This window comes from Pyrus communis, chromosome 11 (assembly GCF_963583255.1).
Source record: "Pyrus communis chromosome 11, drPyrComm1.1, whole genome shotgun sequence".
NCBI classification, from domain to species: domain Eukaryota; kingdom Viridiplantae; phylum Streptophyta; class Magnoliopsida; order Rosales; family Rosaceae; genus Pyrus; species Pyrus communis.
In genome coordinates, this window is record NC_084813.1 from 4,509,754 (window position 1) to 4,527,359 (window position 17,606).

General features: G+C 37.0%; 2 protein-coding genes across 2 annotated transcripts; one reads left to right on the forward strand and one right to left on the reverse strand.

Annotated features, from left to right (window-relative positions):
• Positions 1-1,765, forward strand: LOC137749152 (PLASMODESMATA CALLOSE-BINDING PROTEIN 5-like). The gene is made up of 3 exons (XM_068489266.1): positions 1-445; positions 613-640; positions 1,467-1,765. The coding sequence occupies exons 1-3, from the start codon at positions 109-111 to the stop codon at positions 1,630-1,632; spliced, it is 531 nt and encodes a 176-aa protein (XP_068345367.1). The 5' UTR covers positions 1-108; the 3' UTR covers positions 1,633-1,765.
• An 8,845-nt stretch (positions 1,766-10,610) lies between these two features.
• Positions 10,611-11,622, reverse strand: LOC137749177 (E3 ubiquitin-protein ligase ATL41-like). Its single transcript, XM_068489291.1, has one exon. The coding sequence runs from the start codon at positions 11,494-11,496 to the stop codon at positions 10,726-10,728; it is 771 nt and encodes a 256-aa protein (XP_068345392.1). The 5' UTR covers positions 11,497-11,622; the 3' UTR covers positions 10,611-10,725.
• Between the last annotated feature and the right edge of the window lie 5,984 nt (positions 11,623-17,606).

Sequence of the window (17,606 nt, forward strand, 5' to 3'; positions counted from 1 at the left end):
TTATTCCCCTCCTCAGATCCTCTCTCGATTTCTCCGTCTCTCCCAAACCCAGAAGCAAACGCCAATTTCATTACCTCTTTCTCTCTCTCTCTCTCTCTCTCTCTCAAAATGCACAAAAACATCGCTTTCTCTTTCATCCTCTCACTCGCCCTCTTCTGCCTTTTGATCCTGCCTTCCACGGCCAAGGACGGCGTGGTTACGACGGAGCTGTGGTGCGTGGCCAAGAACAACGCGGAGGACGCCCTCCTGCTGACGGCGCTGAACTGGGCATGCGGGCCTGGTGGGGCCGACTGCAGCCCAATCCAGCAAGGTGGGCCCTGCTACGACCCAACCGACATCCAGAACACTGCCTCCTACGCTTTCAACGACTACTTTCTGAAACACGGCATGACCGACGATAGTTGCAACTTTGATAACACTGCCGCACTCACTTCTCTGAATCCCAGTAGGTTCTAATATTATTTACACTTTTTTTAGTCTTTGGGAAAAAAATTTAATTGGACATTAAAAGTTAAATCATAGATGGGTTCCTGCTGGATTTAGATGCTGAAAATCCATTTTTCTGATTCGTTGCGATCTTCACATAAACTGTATTTTTTCCTTCCTATACAGGTCATGATAAGTGCAAATTCCCATCCAGGTAACTCCTTCAACTTGTTACAGTTGCATGGTTAGATTTCTGTTTTTTAATTGCTTTTTCAATTAGAATTTTGATAACTGCGTTTGGCCGTTTCGGAAAATTAAATAAATAGTAATAATATTCATACCATATTTTTATATCACATTTATATACTATCTTATATGAACAGCTACATCATTTGAAAATTTTACAAAACCTAAAGAAAGGAATGAGAAATACTCATCGTATATTACAATAATCATTTAATTAATTATTTTTTTTAATTATTAGTTTATTAAATAATGAATTAAATTTAAAAATTCGATTAATTCAAATGATGTTATTGTTCACATTAAATACCATCTAAAATAATATGAAAATATGATTAAAAAACATAATATGAATAACATAACCCTTATATAAATGGTGTAATAGTAGTGAGACAGTCGCAGTTAGTGTCGCATCCCCGTTCGTGCAAGGTGAGCAACTTGGATGAACTGGATACATCTTTACGGTGACACTATGATGTAATAATACAATGTCACTTATTAATTTTATTCTACGTGGCATTGTGCTATTCAAACGGATCTCACCATCACAATGTAATCGTTCGATATAAGTTATTCTTCTTTGCAAGACACAAACGAAGCAAACCTTTGCATGGGCTTCACCAAAATGCGCCCATGTAGGACCCAAATACAACCGGTCATTTGTTTTTGATTGAAGATGGTAAAGTGATTGTTCAACTTTATCGAAGTTTTTCTCTAAATGATAAACTTAGTACGACATTATTAGTGATCTAGATTTGTAATGATATAATAAGGTTTAGTGTTTTATGATGCAACAGCTTATCAGCGAGCAATGCAAGCATCTCCAGTCCATCAACAGCATATGAAAATGGAATGGGACCTAGTGAAAATTTGAACGGCAGCAATAAGATTTCTGAGCAGTGGATTTGGCCCCTCGTTACCAGTTTTCTGGTCATTGCATATAATACATGGGCAATGGGTTAGCGAGCAAGCAAGCGCTTGCTCGAGTTTTTCCCGGAATATTTTTGTTAACGAACTAGCCTAGGACGAGGTTAGGTCTGTATGGAGTGGATAAATTGCTCTCGATTTTGTTATCCGTCCGAGGCTCAAGCTTTGTAATTAGGGTTTACAAAACCAAGCAGTTCAATATTTATGTTCGTTGCAACCGATTTGAGCGTTGTTGCACATTTTATCTCACTGCTAAAAGGTCTTCAGCAATATTCACCTAAAAAAAAAAAAAAGAAGAATTTCAGCTTATGAGAAATTCTAGCCATTTTAATACAAGTGATAGATTGTCTAGTTTTAATAAATATTTTTTAAAACTCATTGTTTTTCGTGTTCAAACTCTCTCACTCTCGTGACAAGACATTAATTTAAACTTTAGAGTAAAATAACGCTCGTAAAAAATATAAAAATTTGAGTACAAAATCCCAAAAAGTAAATTTTTTTTTTTTTTTTCTTGTTAAACATAAAGAACTAATTTTTTTCGTTTGCTTTCTCTTTTGAGTACAAAAGAAAACAAGCAGTGGACCGTGGAACTGCGAGTAATCCGTTTCACATTGGTATTTGGAGTAATAAATAAAGAATAATATTAAAAAGATTAAATTTATAAATAAAATTTAACAAATTAAATGATATGAAATTTGATAATTAAATTATTAATTAAATATTAATAAATGTGTTCAGTTTATATTGTAATATATTATTTAATTCATATATTTAGTTGCTCGTAAACCAATAAAGCCCTTCCGACATTTTTCAACTTTTGTATGAATTATGGGAGAGATAAATTGCATGTATTCCAAAAAATACAGCTGTAGATTACTGGATTCTGCAGTGTTTTCGAACCCTGGCACTCTCAACTCTCCCCCGACAACTCAAGCAATTAATTATTCACACTTGGTCTGCTTTTTGGTACACTTATCATTATATCGTTTTTATCATTTTTCTAATAAAATTACGACACTCTAACATGTGAATCACTTTTTATTAAAAAATAGTATAAATAAATAGTAAAGATAACCTTTTGATATAGTTAAGATCATAAACACTTACTAAAAAGGTTAATCTCAATTTACTATCTTAAAATTTTTTTTATTTTCAACATTTGGTATATGAAGTTTTTTTTATGGTATCTGAAGTCATAATTTTGGGACACTTTCATACATACATTAAAGTTGCTATTAAATCAACCGTTTACTAATGACATGGCATTCATGTGAATAATGACTGAGCGCTACGTGAATATTAAAAGAAATTTTTAAAAAAATTTGGGCCTCTCCTACCTCAACCCCTGCTCCCACCCAGCCCTCCGTCCATTCTCTCCTCTGCGCCCACCCAACCCTCCCTCCCTTCTCTCTTCACTGTTGCCGCCAGCGTCACCTCCTGCCAACCCCGGCAACCCAATTACCTCCAAAGCTTCCCCATAAGAGCAACTCCAGCGTTGGAGCCCTCCCCCCTGGCAATACACTATTCAATCCACCTAATGAACAGTAATTGCCCTTAATGAACAGTAAGTAGCCCTGGCAATAGATTTTGCATCTCCACCGTTACACTTCTATAGCCCTGGCAATAGGCAATAAAATATTAGTATTTTTTTTATTTATAAAATTAATACAAAATAATTTTAAATGTAATATCGGATAAGATTTTTAATCGTTCTCGTTGCGCCACGTGTCATTATCCTAAGTATTATTAAATAATACAAAATAATACAATTATTGGTGATGGATTTCTGATAAGATTATTAACCAATCACGTCGCGCCACGTGTCATAATCGGTTCACAATCTTTGAGGATAGATTTCCATCAGATTTTAAACGAATGACGGCATGCCACGTGTCATAATCTGTTAACAATCTTTGATGATAGATTTCCATCAGATTTTTAACGAATGACGGCATGCCACGTGGCATTATGCAGAACCTAATCCTTTCTGAATCCTCTATATAATCCACCATCCATCTTCACAAATCTCACACCAAAATTCTCAAGATCTCTATCATTATTCATAATTTCTGCTTCCTTATTCACAAAAATCAGTATCAATATTCATAGTTTCTGTTTCTTTCTTTCAATGTCTTCTTCTTCTTCCTCAAGGATGATGTGGGAATTGAATCAGGAAGAGGAAGACTTGTTTAACCAATCAGAATCAATGTTCAATCACCAGGGGGTAAGAAATGAGAGGGAAGAAGATGAGGAGCGTCAAATGAGAGATGACGAAGTAAGAAGGGGCAGAGCCTCACATTCTCGTCGAGTCATCCAAGCTGCGGCTCAGATCTGCAGGCCCAGCCGTTCCGGAAACCTTGATAGAAGCAGGCAACGACGAGGTATGGAACTCTTGGATGATTATTTTGTTCCTAATAGTGCATTCCCTGATACGTACTTTAGACGTCGTTTTAGAATGGAACGACATTTGTTCAACAAAATCATGATTGCTGTTTGCAACCATGATTCTTATTTTGTGCAAAAAAAAGATGCTTTTGGTGCTATGGGTCTACTGCCGGAGCAAAAAATTACTGCTGCCTTGCGGATGCTTGCATATGGAGCATCTGCAGACCAAGTGGATGAGATAACGAGGATGGGGCAATCAACCATTCTTGAGTCCCTGATGAGGTTTTGCGGAGCAATCGAATCTATCTACACCGCTGAGTACCTCCGCAAACCCACACACATGGACTTGGAGCGGTTGTTGAAGAAGACGGAGATGCGTGGCTTTCCTGGGATGATTGGAAGCATTGATTGTATGCACTGGACGTGGAAAAACTGTCCAAGTGCATGGCAAGGCGCTTACGGGGACAGAAAAGGGGCAAAAAGTATCATTCTGGAGGCGGTGGCATCTTTTGATACATGGATTTGGCACGCCTTTTTCGGGGTCCCGGGAGCTCAAAATGACATCAACGTCCTTGCCCAATCCCCAGTGTTCAACGATGTCCTGCAAGGAAAGGCACCAAAAGTTACATATGAGGTCAACGGACGTATGTACGACGGGCCATACTACTTAGCTGACGGCATCTACCCGCGCTGGTCAACATTTGTCAAAACAGTGCCACGTCCGCGGAGTGCGAAAGAAAAACACTTTGCAAGCTGTCAAGAGGGGTGCAGGAAGGATGTGGAGCGTTGTTTTGGTATCCTCCAAGCTCGCTGGGCGATCGTCAGGGGTGCTGCCAGATTGTTTGATGTAGAGTCGCTTCGATCCATCATGATGACGTGCATCATTCTTCACAACATGATTGTGGAAGATGAGTACGATTATGAAGCTGTTGATGAATATGAGCCAGACCCGATGAACAATTCAAGAACACGTATATATTGTGCTCATGACGCCACCGATGAGCCTATGCAACATGAGCCATTACAAAGGGATGGACGTTACAATGAAAGGCTCATTCAACGATATACTGCATTTCAAATGCCAGACATGCACAATGCCCGACAAATTGACTTGATAGAGCACCAGTGGGCATTGAAACAAGCTGAAGATAATTAAGTTCATTTTAGTGTGTTATTTTGAATTTGGTATGTTTATGTTATTTTATTTGGTGTGTTTTATTATTTGGTATGTTTATGTAATTTTTTTATGTTTATGTTTATGTAATTCTTAGTATATGTAATTCTTAGTATGTTTATGTTTATGTTTATGTTTATGTAATTCTTAGTATGTTTATGTTTATGTAATTCTTAGTATGTTTATGTTTATGTTTATGTAATTTTTTTATGTTTATGTTTATGTAATTCTTAGTATATGTAATCTATGTAAAGGACTTTTAATTAGAACGATGGACTTTTAATTATTTTATACAAGGACTTTTAATTAGAACGATGGTCATGGTCATGGACTTTTAACAACATAAATAACTTACCAAAATTAAATAACTTACCAAATTAATTCTTAATATAAATAACTTACCAAATTAATTTGAATAAATATTCATGAACATGGAAACAACATAAATAATGCAAACAATAAATAATAAATTACAACCCAAAGTGATTGGAAAATTATGGGCTCCGATTACAAAAGTACTCTATTCATCATTACTTAACCAATTTGTGGTGCTAGGATGATCTTCTCTTGCGGTGCTAGAACCACCTTGGCTTGCTATTGTTTCTCTTGGAGACTTCCCTTCTAAAGACATGTTCATAATCTCACGATCTTGTTGAGCTCGTCTTTCTTCTCTAACATGTTCCCTTTCTTGCCTAAGTAGCTCTCTTTCTCTCTCATTAGCATAAAATTCTCTCTCAACAGCTGCTGCTTTTGATGCCTTATCAACCTTATCAGCCTCATCTTTCGCCAGTTCCCTCGCCAAAGTCAATTCACCTTGGCGAGTAAGTTCTTCCATGAACTTTGCATAATCGTTTTTGGAAGCACTCCCTTTTCTCTTTGAAGCCTTCTTACCTTGAGGCCTAATTGGAAAACGGGTCGAACCCGACGCTTGTTCAGTGAGGGGCGTTTCGGGCACTTCTTCTGCATCATCTGCTATCTCATGATCGGGTGTAGAGTGTAGAGGGGTGTTGTTCATGTGCACTTCTGGACCAACTGGCACAACTCTAAATTTAGGACAATCTTTGACAATATTCCAACATTCCCACCAGTTGAATGATTTATTTTTGCTTTTGGTTTTGGCAGCGTACCAAGCTTGTACTTGAAGTTCCTACACAATAAAAATAAGTAACAAATAAATAATTATAATGAAAATAAGTAACTAGCAAATATATACATACATACATACATATATATATATATATATATATATATATATATATAAGTAACAAAGATAATGAAAATAAGTAAGAAGGCTTCAAGTTTAGTAAATAATGAAAATAATTAACAAATAAATATATATATATATATATATATATATATATATATATATGTCATGTTAATCATAACATGGGGCTAGAGTTCCAAGTTTAGTAAATAATTTTAACCTTAAATATACACATTTTTTTTTCTTAATGTAAGTGATATTATACATTAATTTTAATGAAAATAAGTAACAAATAAATAATACAAACAACATAATTATAATGTAACAAATAAATGTAACAAATAAGTAACAATAACATAATTATAATGTAACAAACAAATTAATAATACAAACAACATAATTATAATGTAACAAACAACATAATTATAATGTAACAAATAAGTAACAATAAATAATAAATTTTGTACGTAACAAATAAATAATACAAACAATAAATAATAATATCTTGTTACCGTATCCGAGTAATTTTCCCCACTTCGAATATTACTACTAGCTTGTGCCAAAGCATCTCTCCACGTACTAAATGATTGGCTAAGTAATTTCCAACGACTGGACATCGATTCTTTGGTTCTTTTCCCACCAATTTTCTCAAGATAATTGGTATGAATAAGACTCCACATTTCTCGCAACTGCATCTCATTACCCGTAAGCGAACTATGAGTAACTTCAACCCAGCTAGTACACAACGCAACATCTTCAATAAGCGACCAATTCGTACCTGCACCAGTGGTCATTTTGTTGAAAAAAAATGGATTTAAACTTTGAGACAAAGAAAGGAATGTGATTGAAAGTAGTTGAGAAAATATGAAATTGTTGTGAAGGTAGATGATAATGAGAAGGTATTTATAGAAAAGTAAAAACAATTTTTTTTACAATTTTTTTCAGATTTTTCAGATATTTTTTTGAATTTTTTTGAATTTTTTACAATTTTTTTTAAATTTTTATTCAATTAATTAATCTCTGCCGTTGGATATAAAAAAATTTGAATTCCAACGCTCCATATTGTGCCACGTGTCACAACGGTAACTTTTCAGATTTTTTAAACTATTTTTTCATTTATTTTTTAATTTATAAAGCATTTTAATATCCACCGTTGATCTCAGATCGAACGGTGGATATTAAATCTGACACTTTTTTTTTTTTTTACCGTTGAGATCTAACGGTCCACATTAAGTGACCGTTAGGATCTAACGTACCGTGGGAAGCCACGTGGCTTCCCAACGGTAACTGACAAAACCCTTTTTTTTCTGATTATTGTGTCGGGACGCGCCCCCACGCGCGGGTGGGGTGCACGCGCCTGACACAAAAAAAATTAAATAATACGCTGACGCCACCCTGGCGTCAGCATGGCGTCATCCTCACCTCGGGCTCAAGGCCTGGCAATCCCTCACGGGCCTGGCCCTCGGGCCTCCCCCATCCCCCGGCCTGCCTCACGCTGGAGGCCATCCACCGGCCCTCGGGCCTTTGTTCTGGAGACTGTCCCCCGAGCAATTTGCTACGGTGGGAATGCTCTAAAGCTCTGTGTTGTTGCTTTCGTGCCCCTAAAACGCTTCTAAAAATACTGATTCCTTTTCCTTCTTCCCCATCCTCTCTGCTCATCTCCTGCTTCTCCTTCTGTGTCTTTCCGTCAGTCGACACCATTGTGGTTAGAACTAGACCTGTAAATGGATCGGGTTTATTGGATTTGGATCGGGTTGAATCCAACCCGTTAAGCTAACAGGTCACCTGAACCCGACCCGTTTTACTTGTTAACACCCATTAACAATTATTATTATTATTATTTTTTTGGGTTGTGATTTTCACACACCCTTAACTATTTTTCCCACATATTTCCATATTTTTTAAATGCTTAATTGGTATCCTACTCTTTAATCTTTCATATTTGGCCCCTCCCTATTTAATCTTTCATTAATTACCATTAAAAAGTAAGAAGGGTATATATGGAAGATTAAATGGTAAGATACCAATTAAGTATTAAAAAATAGGAAGGGGTGTGGGAAAAGTAGTTAATGGTGTGTGAAAATCACAACCTTTTTTTTTTTTAGCATAGAGTTTATTTTTTATTGTTAAACCTTGACTGAAATTACTAAAACATCATCAGCTAACGGGTTAACCCAAAGTGATCCGTTATTTAACAAGTTGTTAACAGGTTCACCAGTTAGTGACCCAACTCGTTAAGCATCCACTTAAACACTAATGTTAACGGGTCGGATCCAAAATATCAGGTCTAGTTAGAACTATAATCAGCAAAGCCATGGAGCAGCGGAACAATCAGAAGACTGCCCATCAACAAAACGAACTCCAAGAAATGCACCCTGGTCTTGTCCCGGTCGAACACTTTAGGTAAACGAATGTCAAATTCACTCGTTTCGAGCAATTGAACGGCTTCCCCATGTGGGTTCTTCTTCAATCTACTTCCGATGGGGTTTTGGTGCTCAGATTCGAAATTTAAGAAATGGGTTATCATTTTCTTTGAAATTGGGTTTGAATTTCTGTGAATTGTTGTTCAAGATTGTATATTTATATGGGTTTTTCATAATTACCATGAATTATCCGTCTTGGGTATTGTTATTAATTGCCCACTATGATATGAGACATACTAGCCAACAACCGACCCCGTGTTTATTTCCAATTTCATATGGTTTTTTTTTTTTTTTGAGGTAATCGGGTGTTCTGGGTGCCAAAGCAGCAACAAGCTTGATGGGAAGCTTTGGAGGTAATTGGGTTGCCGGGGCCGAAAGGAGGTGACGCCGGCGGCGGCCGTGAAGAGAGAAGGGAGGGAGGGTTGGGTGGGGTGGCACGGAGGAGAGAAGGGATGGAGGGTTGTGTGGGAGCGGGGGTTAAGGTAGGAGAGGCCCAAATATTTTTTAATTTTTTTTAATATTCATGTAGTGCTCAATCATTGTTCATGTTGCCACGTTACCAGTTAACAGAAATTTTAATAATATATGAAAGTGTTCTAAATTATGATTTCAGATACCATTTTAAGATGAAAAAAACTTTATGTACCAAATGTTGAAAATCAACAAATTTTAAAATAATAAATAAATATTAACTTTTAGAAATAAAAGTACACTTGTAAAGAATATAAATTGTGAAGAATATAAAATAAAATTTTAGGAGAGCTATTAATAGTTCTCTTTTATAAAGTTAATTAAAAAACTAAAATTGAAAATTAAGAAAAAACAAAAACCTCAACCTCAACTTAGCCCTGCAGCCACGGAACCCAGCCTCCCCCACCAAGCATGACGGTTGCGATTCCTTTCCACCGGCGAAGCTTTTCTTTCTTTCTATGTCTCTCTTCCCTTCTCGTCAGCGAAGCATAGCGAAGCTGTATTGCATTTTCCTCTCTTTCCGTCATTTCAGATCTTGGCATTTGCATCGTTTTAGATATCGGCCGTTTCGGATTTCACATAACGATACATATCAGATACCTTTTTCTGCATCCCAAATTTCAATTACTTAACAGTAATTGTTCTACATAATTTGAGGAGAGAGAAAGGGCTCAGAGAGATAGAATGGAAATGAAGTTTCGCGAATGGTGAGAGGATCGACGGCGGTGATGGGTAGTGTGGTTGTCCGGAGTTTATTTTCACAGCTACTTTTTGTAAATTTTATTTTTCATATTTTTTATTTAATTTATGAAAACTAAGATGTTAAAATTAAAGTTAAGTTGAAGGATACATGTTAAAAAATTAGAAAAGAGATGCAAAAGAGATATGTGATTCGAGACAGCAAACTGTCGGCTAGGTGGATAGAGAGTATGATTGGTGTTGATTTTTTTAAAAGAAAAATGTTAAGCGGATTCTTTTAAAAGTGGAACTCTCCATAGATTATTCGTCATCTCATGTTTTTGCCATAATTCACGTGCTAACATTATAAAACATTATGCAAAAATAAGTAATAAAGAATCTATAAAAAGTCATACTTTTAGAAAATTTCCTTAGTATTTCTCTTTTAAAAATCTTGCCCAAATTTTATTTTGGAGCTCGAGAGTGCTTTAATAGTTGCAATTGTCATATCTAACTAATGTTTAGGCCACTAACCACGATTAAGTCTTCATCAGACCATGTTAAACTTGCACAAAAACTTCGGAACACATAACGACCAGAATCAAATTATTGAGTTCAACCAAAGTAAGTTCAATTAACCAAAAAAAAAAAAAAAACCAAAGTATGTTTATAATCGTCTATAGCAATAAGAACACTATCATGATATTAATAATCAATATAAAAAAAAAATTAACAATAAACCAAAGTATTAATTGCAAAATTATGTAATATATTATCCATAACTGATTCAATCTTCACTGCCTCTCTAAATCTTCTATACCATCCTCTTGTCCGCAAGATTGAATACGTCTTGAAGATCTGTCCCTGCTAATCATTCTTCTGAAAGAACTCAACCTGGAAACCGATGAAGCATTCACTTTAGCACCAGCTGAGCTGGATTGAGCACCATCTGATGTCCCTTCCATACATGATGATGACAACACAGAGTTCACATGCTCTAACGGCGGAGCCGTAGGCATCCCGGCCGCGGGACCCTCTCGTGGCTCGAGATGCAGACGCGGCTTCGCCTCTGTCCGGCAAATGGGGCAGGTAGTATGGGAATTTAGCCACTTGTCGATGCACTCTGCATGGAAACTGTGCTTGCAATTTGGAAGCAACCGTGCCATTTCTTCATCCTCTAACATGCTCAAACACACAGCGCACTCTATTGCGTTGTCATCCCCGCCATCTTGGCCCTCCGCACGTCTGAACACGAACATGGGCAAGGCGGCAATGACGGAGGGCTCGAGTCCCATTTTGGGCAGCTCAATAATGGAGTGGACATGAGCCATGGTTGACCCCAAATGATGACGCATGGAAGCTCGGCGAAGCGCCTGGCGTTGGAGGACACACCTTGCGTAGGTATGAAGCAAGATTACTAGCAAAACAACGACGGATAATGAAATGATGGATATGACCATGATCTTGCTGTTCAAGTCGTCTGAGTTTTTGCGAGGGACGAGTGACTGATCGGTCTCGTCATCCTGGGGGAGGCGCATCGGAATTGTAGGAGACAAGAAAGACATAATCCCTGATTCTCCTCCTCCAGAGTCCGGATGGATTTGTGAGCGAGAAGAGAAGCCGATCGCAAAAGTTTATTTTATGTGTTTGAAGCACAGAGTCAGAGTCGGAGAACTTCTGCTTGGTTTTGGTTTCGGTATGAACTTGTGAGTTGAGAAATGGGTAGAACAAGAGGAACAAAACAAACCAAATGTAACAGCTTCTAATCTTTCAAAACGTCGACTGTTGATTATTGACTTATTTCTTTATTTCTATATTAATTTCTCTTCGGAAATTCAACTTTTATGATTTTTCTTATATTCGTTTGTCACCTTCGTACAAAAAAGGTAGGAAAATCTGTTTGTTTTATGTGTGGGAGAGAACATCATTTTGTTTATAAATTAATTACCTTGGGACTATGGGATCAAATTTTCTCCTCCATTTTGTATTGGCGCTATGAGTGATTGACAAGTGTTAAATGTATGATATCAAAGTTAATGAGTGTTAAGTTTATTAACATATATCAATCAATAAAAGAAACCGCATATAGTCCACACGCAAAATGAGTTTAGAAGATTGGTTAATTCTCTAATTATCATTCATTTTTAAGGGTAATGATAAGAAGATTAAATTTAAAGACTAACTTTTGAAAACTAAAGGATATGGAAGTTTGTGATTGGTTTAGTATTTAAGCGTTGATAAACGTATTCATTCTTATTGGGAACCCATCATTTAATTTGTAAATTTAATCTCTCTAGTATTATTATTTTTTTAATCCAAGATTACTATCCATTTGTTGTGGAGATTGAGATGATCCTAATACGTGATGCACGCATGAATATTCTATAACACGTGAATTTCAATATACATTCACTTATTAGAAGCTTTATTCTAACTTACAGTAATCTTAACAGCATGGCGATGAGTTCGAGCTCAAGTACATATGGAGCGAGCGCTTCATTCAATTTATGCAGGATATTTTGTAGAATAGTGTTATTCACATATTTATTTTAATTTGTCATATACCTTTGTTAATTTTTTGTCGTTCTTCAATTCATTTGATCCGACGGTCTAAAACTAAGATAATGTGTGAGAAGTAAAAATGGGTGGGTGAAAGGCACTAATCTATTTTGTAATGCTAAATCATTTTTAAATCCATTTTATTTCAATTTGACCTTTGTTATTTGCCCCTTGAGAAAAAAAAAAAAAAAATATAAACACAGTTGAAACAATGTATGCGAAATGCTAAGAGGATTTTTAAAGTGAAACTCTTTATGAATTTTGTCACATCCCGATCCAGGGCGGATCACTTCCCGGGCCCGCTCCACCACCGTAGCATGATATTGTCCGCTTTGGGCTTATCATTCCCTCACGGTTTTGTTTTTGAGAACTCATGAGCAACTTCCCAGTGGGTCACCCATTATGGGATTGCTCTAGCCCCCTTCTCGCTTAACTTCGAAGTTCCTATGGAACCCGAAGCCAGTGAGCTCCCAAAAGGCCTCGTGCTAGGTAGGGATGTGAATATACATATAAGGATCATTCCCCTGGGCAATGTGGGATGTCACAATCCACCCCCCTTAGGGGCCCGACGTCCTCGTCGGCACACCACGGTCAGGGTTAAGCTCTGATACCAAATTGTCACATCCCGACCCAGGGCGGATCACTTCCCGGGCCCGCTCCATCACTGTAACATGATATTGTCCGCTTTGGGCTTACCATTCCCTCACGGTTTTGTTTTTGAGAACTCACGAGCAACTTTCCCGTGGGTCACTCATCATGGGATTGCTCTAGCCCCCTTCTCGCTTAACTTCGGAGTTCCTACGGAACCCGAAGCCAGTGAGCTCCCAAAAGGTCTCGTGCTAGGTAGGGATGAGAATATACATATAAGGATCAATTCCCTGGACGATGTGGGATGTCACAAATTTTCTATCACCTCATAGTTGAATGTGAAATTCCGTGTCAACATCATAAAGCTTATGCCAAAAACATGTAATGACAAAGAGCCTATAAAAAGTTCAACTTGTGAGAGTCTCATTAGCATTTAAGAAAATGTTTTGTACCATATATTCAAATTTATAAGGTCCACCATATTTCTTATCTTTATAATATTTTAGCTTTGAAATTCATGTATTTCCTATATTTCTCTCATTAGCATTTCTTATAATGTATCGTACCATATATTCAAATTTATAAGGTCCACCATATTCATTATCTTTATCATAATATAGTTTTGAAATTAATGTATTTCTTATATTTTTTTAGACTCATAATCGGCAGACAGTGTTGGGAACTTGGAAATCTAGAATATTGGCTTCCCTTTTATTTTCAAACCCTATTATAGTTGGATTGGGTGGCCTGCAACGTAAATCGTGGACCAACACCGTGTTTTCGTATGAAGAAATGTTGCCCATAAATTAAGTTGAATATTTACACGATAGTGTCGACATCAACTTGATGAAGTTTTCTAAGTCAACAAATGAGAGTTATTGTGTTAAATGGTGCTCATTCATCTAATTCCTCAATTAATAAGACTTTAATATGTAATTCTTCGTTCATATTTGACTTTGTGCATGTTTGCATGCGACGTTCGCCATTGGAGTAGTTGGATAATTAATATTCAAATCAAAATAATAGATTGCTATCGTTTGATAACTATTTTCTATTGTTGTTAAACTAATTATAAAACGGAGAAAGAGAGAGGGATGCACAAAGAGAGAGAGAATGGCTCAGGAGTTTGTGAAAATTGTGTTTCGCTCTCTAACCTTAAGCCTTTATTTATACTAACCATGATAAACTTTATTGCCGCCTTACAAGTAATACAAAGCCATACAGATTTGATCTCCAAATCATATTAAAATACCTACTTTTACACAATCACATTCATAACCTAAGAAGTAGTTGCATCAAGTCTTCATGATTAGGAGATGATGGTTGTTGTCATCAGATCTTGATAGACACAGTGGTTGTATTTACAAGTCTGCCAATAGGGGTGCATATAAGAAAGATAGTCTCACTAAAAACTAGCTACACCGAGTGGGACAAACCTATAGTATAAGAAGAAAAAGGTGAGTTAATGCAGTATGTCAATGCTAGACATCTTTAGAATGTACAGAAGAGCAATTCCACCACTTACAAGCGATAATTGCCCAGGCTATTGGGCTATGTGCATTTATTGCCTTAGTGAATAATATTTTCATGAATACATCTCCATCCCGTAAATGAATTGCCTCCGGCAATTGACTTTAATGAACTTTTTTTTTAAATAATAAAAAAGATAATATTAGGTTTAATTCAGATAAGATATGCAATCAATCCTGTCACGTCATGTGTCATTATCCAAAATTCAATTTAAATATTTTTTCAGAATTTTTTTTTTTTGCCTTAAATTTTTGTGCTAGCCAAATTTAGATGGGCTATTAAATTATTTCAATTCAACGTACCAAATTATGCCACATGGTCAACATTCATTTACCTTATTTTAAATTTTCCTAAAAAATTGAATTAATAGGACAGTTGGAAATCCAACGATTCATATTTTCCCATGTTTTAAAAGATCTGCAACGTAAGCACCGCTACAATGGGAGTAAGTATCCGTTCAAGCACAAATTGAAGCAGTTACCCTTTCCAGACCTTATGTAATTTCCTTCGGTTGGGTTAGCTTTTTGGTAGGAAAGGCGGTAGTAGAGTTGCTTCCAGCTCGATACCGTCAAGAATTCCTGACTATTGAATGGGAACAGCCCAACAGCCAACCCAGCAGCAATAACGGAAGCGGCAAAAATCAGTGGATTCATGTTAAGTTCCTCGCACCCCCCAAAAAAAAAAAGAAATAGAGCCGTTTTCATTTTCAAGTAGTGTTCGATCGATTACGTATTAATCAATATTCGATTGATATTGCTCCTACTATCCCTAGAAGCTGATGTTGGTTGTTGGCTAGGCTCAACTTGAACCACCGGGTATTTAAACTAAAATCAATAATATAATGAATTATGAATTTGATGATTTTATGGATCTATTTGATATTATGATTCCGAGGAACTGAACTATAGCTCAGGAAGAAGCCAGCCCTAAATCCGCTTATGATAACTTCACTTCTTGGTCGTGAATATCTGAATAGGACAAGAGAATAGAAGAGATGAAGTCCGTCCCTTAGCCTAGTCTATATCTACAGCTGACGCAACTCCGTACCGAAGTAGTACCGCCATTCAGCATTGGTATAGGAGCGGAAACTCCTTCTTCAATCCCGTCTGTCAAATTCCTCCCTTCCCTAACCCTGCTGATCTCATTCCTTATTCACCCTGACTGACGACTAGCTTTACTTGATAGAGTTGCCTTCCATGCCCGGTTAAGTTCGCCCTTAGGGGAAAAAGCCTTTCCTTTTTTTTTCCCTGACATGCCACCATGCGAGCGCGTAATGCACATGCCTGACGCAAAAAAAAATTAAACGTGGCTCACATCACACCAAATCAAGTCCCTACTTTGGCTAATCCCAACGTCTGCCTAATCTGGTAGTGTTGGGCCCACCTATAACCTGACTTGTTGGGTTGGGCGGAGATGATTTTATGGGTTTGGGGGATTCAATCACCCAATTGCTTGGGCAAGTGGGAGGGGTAGAAGTGCATTAAACTATGAAAAAATATACACGGGTGTAATCTTCCAAGGGTAGGTGCCTCATAAAAAACTCGTTAGGTTAGAAAAAAACCCAATAGAAAAAATGCTTTTGATCGTAGAGAAAAATGGTATATTAAGGTTACGTAAGTATACTTTAGGAAACTCAACCGAGATCGACAATACTTCCCTAAGAACTATCAGCGATGCAAATCAGAAATTTTACGCATTCCAATTCCTTTGACAAGGTTCTGGAAAGTGGACTTCGATAATGACTTCATGAAAAGGTCAGCAAGATTGTCTTAGGACCATATTTGCTTGACTTCGATTTTCTGATGCTCTTGTAGCTGATGATAGAAGAATGACAAACTTCAGTGCAATATGCTTGGTATTGTCACGTTTGATGTATCATTTCTTAATTTGATCGATACATGCGATATTGTCTTCATGGATCGTTGTAGCGACATCAACGATGAAAGAAAAACCACAGGAACTTCTTATGAAGTCTGTCACGCCTCTCCACCAAAAGCATTCACACGTTGCTTCGTGTAGGGCTACAATCTCAGCATGATTTAAAGGCATCACAACTAAATTGTTTTTTGTTAATCTCCATGATATTGCTGTGTCTCTAACGATAAAGACACCAGTTTGAGAACACGCAATGGTGCTGTTAGGTAAATAACCACACGTAAAAGGATAACTTGTTATTCTCAGATTCTTAACTAATCAAATAATCAATAAGACAATTATCCACATCCATCAAGATTGCTTTAACTCGTAAAGAAAATGTCTCAATCTTATAAAGATAGAGAGAGTTTCATAGTCGAGAACTATTTGAACTAGTCAATAGAAGTTCTTTAGGAACTTTCATATAAATATTCGTATCTTGGTTCCCATATAGATACATTGTGACCACATCTATGAGTTGTATATTCAGTATTTCGGAAGCTACCATACTAATAAGGTAACAAAACGTTATGACGCCCATTCGGGGAAATAAGACTCCTCGTATAAATTCTAAAGTGTCTAGTGGAGCCCTGTGCCACAACGCACGCTTTGTAATGCACTATTTCATTATTCTCATTACGCTTCCTTACGAGCACCCAATGTAGCCAACTGGCTTCACACCGTGTAATGCTTGAGTTATAAGTCCAAACACTTTACACTTCGCTAAGGAATCAAGTTCAATTTGGATTGCTTCCTTTTATTTTGGCCAATTGGTTTTGGCATTCATTAACCGAACGAGGTTCGATGCCATCGTTACTCAGAATCTCAATAGCTTCAGCAATTGCAAATGCATCACCAATCGTCCTATATGGACGACACCTTCGTCTGGGGTGTTAACTTAACATCCATTAGGTATGTCTATCCTTGCATGCATGTTTTCAATGAGTATATATGATCTCGTCATTTTGCTAGATCAGGAAAAATGTCTAGCATGCTTTACCCTACTCTCTTTAAATCTAGAATTCTTCGCACTTCAGCCACAGACTGGGCAGTTCAGGGATCAAGATGAAACAAAGTGGGTGCC